Source organism: Palaemon carinicauda, chromosome 40 (assembly GCF_036898095.1).
Source record: "Palaemon carinicauda isolate YSFRI2023 chromosome 40, ASM3689809v2, whole genome shotgun sequence".
In the NCBI taxonomy this organism is placed as follows: domain Eukaryota; kingdom Metazoa; phylum Arthropoda; class Malacostraca; order Decapoda; family Palaemonidae; genus Palaemon; species Palaemon carinicauda.
In genome coordinates this window covers 34,376,373-34,379,470 of record NC_090764.1, presented here as the reverse complement: position 1 = coordinate 34,379,470, position 3,098 = coordinate 34,376,373, and the positions used below count along the sequence as shown (strand labels likewise).

Below are 3,098 nucleotides of genomic sequence, written 5' to 3'. Positions count from 1 at the left end.
GCAGGCCAGGCGGTGAAGCCAAGCGCCATTGCAGGCCAGGCGGTGAAGCCAAGCGCCATTGTTGGGCCGGGGGTGAAGCCAAGAGTCATGTTTGGGCCGTGTGGTGAAGCCAAGTGGTCCGTGTGGTGAAGCCAAGCGGGCCAGGCGGTGAAGCCAAGCGGGCCAGGCGGTGAAGCCAAGCGGGCCAGGCGGGGAAGCCAAGCGGGCCAGGCGGGGAAGCCAAGCGGGCCAGGCGGGGAAGCCAAGCGCCATTGGAGGCGAGGCAGTGAAGCCAAGCAGGCCAGGTGGTGAAGCCAAGCGTAATTTTCCCCACCCAAACAGGATGCGCTCATTCATCATTATACAGTTGTTCTTCATCTACATAGCCAGTCCTTAAGCCTAAAAAAAAAAACCTTAAGCCTAAAAAAAAAAAAAAGAAGAAATCAATTTAACAATCCTAAGCGCTATTGTTGGGCCAGGCGGTGAAGCCAAGCGGGCCAGGCGATGAAGCCAAGCGCCATTGTTGTGCCGGGCGAAGAAGCCAAGCGGGCCAGGCGGTGAAGCCAAGCGCCATTTGTTGTGCCGGGCGATGAAGCAAAGCGGGCCAGGCGGTGAAGCCAAGCGCCATTGTTGTGCCGGGCGATGAAGCCAAGCGGGCCAGGCAAGGAAGCCAAGCGCCATTGTTGTGCCGGGAGATGAAGCAAAGCGCCATTGTTGTGCCGGGCGATGAAGCAAAGCGCCATTGTTGTGCCGGGCGATGAAGCAAAGCGCCATTGTTGTGCCGGGCGATGAAGCAAAGCGCCATTGTTGTGCCGGGCGATGAAGCCAAGCGGGCCAGGCAATGAAGCCAAGCGCCATTGTTGTGCCGGGCGATGAAGCCAAGCGGGCCAGGCGATGAAGCCAAGCGGGCCAGGCGATGAAGCCAAGCGGGCCAGGCGATGAAGCCAAGCGGGCCAGGCGATGAAGCCAAGCGGGCCAGGCGGTGAAGCCAAGCGCCATTGTTGCGCCGAGCGATGAAGCCAAGCGGGCCAGGCGATGAAGCTAAGCGGGCCAGGCGGTGAAGCCAAGCGCCATTGTTGCGCCGAGCGATGAAGCTAAGCGGGCCAGGCGGTGAAGCCAAGCGCCATTTGTTGTGCCGGGCGATGAAGCCAAGCGGGCCAGGCGGTGAAGCCAAGCGCCATTGTTGTGCCGGGCGATGAAGCCAAGCGGGCCAGGCAAGGAAGCCAAGCGCCATTGTTGTGCCGGGCGATGAAGCAAAGCGCCATTGTTGTGCCGGGCGATGAAGCCAAGCGGGCCAGGCGATGAAGCCAAGCGGGCCGGGCGATGAAGCCAAGCGGGCCGGGCGATGAAGCCAAGCGGGCCGGGCGATGAAGCCAAGCGGGCCGGGCGATGAAGCCAAGCGGGCCGGGCGATGAAGCCAAGCGGGCCGGGCGATGAAGCCAAGCGCCATTGTTGCGCCGAGCGGTGAAGCCAAGCGCCATTGTTGCGCCGAGCGGTGAAGCCAAGCGCCATTGTTGCGCCGAGCGGTGAAGCCAAGCGCCATTGTTGCGCCGAGCGGTGAAGCCAAGCGCCATTGTTGCGCCGAGCGGTGAAGCCAAGCGCCATTGTTGCGCCGAGCGGTGAAGCCAAGCGCCATTGTTGCGCCGAGCGGTGAAGCCAAGCGGGCCAGGCGGTGAAGCCAAGCGGGCCAGGCGATGAAGCCAAGCGGGCCAGGCGGTGAAGCCAAGCGCCATTGTTGCGCCGGGCGATGAAGCCAAGCGGGCCAGGCGGTGAAGCCAAGCGCCATTGTTGTGCCGGGCAATGATGCAATGAAGCCAGGCGGTGAAGCCAAGCGCCATTGTTGTGCCGGGCTATGAAGCCAAGCGGGCCAGGCAATGAAGCCAAGCGGGCCAGGCAATGAAGCCAAGCGCCATTGCTGTGCCGGGCAATGAAGCCAAGCGGGCCAGGCGGTGAAGCCAAGCGCCATTGTTGTGCCGGGCAATGAAGCCCAGCGGGCCAGGCGGTGAAGCCAAGCGCCATTTTTTTGCCGGGCAATGAAGCCCAGCGGGCCAGGCGGTGAAGCCAAGCGCCATTGTTGTGCCGGGCGATGGAGCTAAGCGGGCCAGGCGGTGAAGCCAAGCGCCATTGTTGTGCCGGGCGATGGAGCTAAGCGGGCCAGGCAATGAAGCCAAGCGCCATTGTTATGCCGGGTAGTGAAGCCAAGCGGGCCAGGCAATGAAGCCAAGCGCCATTGTTGGGCCGGGCAGTGAAGCCAAGCGGGCCAGGCGGTGAAGCCAAGCGCCATATTTGGGCCAGGCAGTGAAGCCAAGCGGGCTAGGTGGTGAAGCCAAGTGCCATTTTGCCCAGGCGGTGAAGCCAAGTGCCATTTTGCCCAGGCGGTGAAGCCAAGTGCCATTTTAGGCCAGGCGGTGAAGCCAAGTGCCATTGTAGGCCGGGCGGTGAAGCCAAGCGTCATTTTACCCACTCAAACAAGACACGCTCATTCATCATTATCAGGGTTTCTTCACCTGTATAGCCAGTCTTTAAGCCTAAAAAAAACCTTAAGCCTAAAAAAAAACCTTAAGCCCAAAAAAAACCTTAAGCCCCAAAAAAAAAACCTTAAGCCTAAAAAAAAAACCTTAAGCCTTAAAAAAACCTTAAACCTAAGAAAAAAACCTTAAGCCTAAAAAAACCCTTAAACCTAAAAAAAAAAAACCTTAAGCCTAAAAAAATGAAGAATTTTGTGAGGGCATCAGCTCACCAATTGTAAGGACCAAAACTTACTCTGCTCATCCCAGTTCTTCAACCTTCATCAGCAGCCATTTGATATCAGAACACCTTTCCAGACTGGCCTGCTCTTTAGAGGCGCAGCTTCCTTCACTAGCTGATTATCTTGGTCCAACCTGTAAGGACAAGACTGCCTACTAGAAGAAGCCTAGCTCGTTCCCTCTGCAGAGCCGGTCTTCTAGATTATTTCCCCAGAACCACCCGAAGGTTGATATCTGAAAGAATAGATCTAGATATCCGACCATTTGTACACGACAAACGGCTTGTACTCGTCCACCAAGGTACAGAGCATACTAGAATCAGCGGGGTTTCTTCCCTCAGTAGACCATTGTCCTCCAGGTTATTCCAAGAGT

The 3,098-nt window shown here is 58.0% G+C and overlaps 1 protein-coding gene across 1 annotated transcript in view; it reads right to left on the bottom strand.

Moving 5' to 3' along the window:
- Positions 1-393: 393 nt before the first annotated feature.
- Positions 394-3,098, bottom strand: part of LOC137631884 (golgin subfamily A member 6-like protein 1) — a 4,732-nt gene continuing 2,027 nt past the window's right edge. Inside the window, exon 3 of the mRNA XM_068363890.1 lies at positions 394-399. Within this exon, the coding sequence (XP_068219991.1) occupies positions 394-399 (6 nt within the window). The remainder of the gene's footprint in view (positions 400-3,098) is intronic.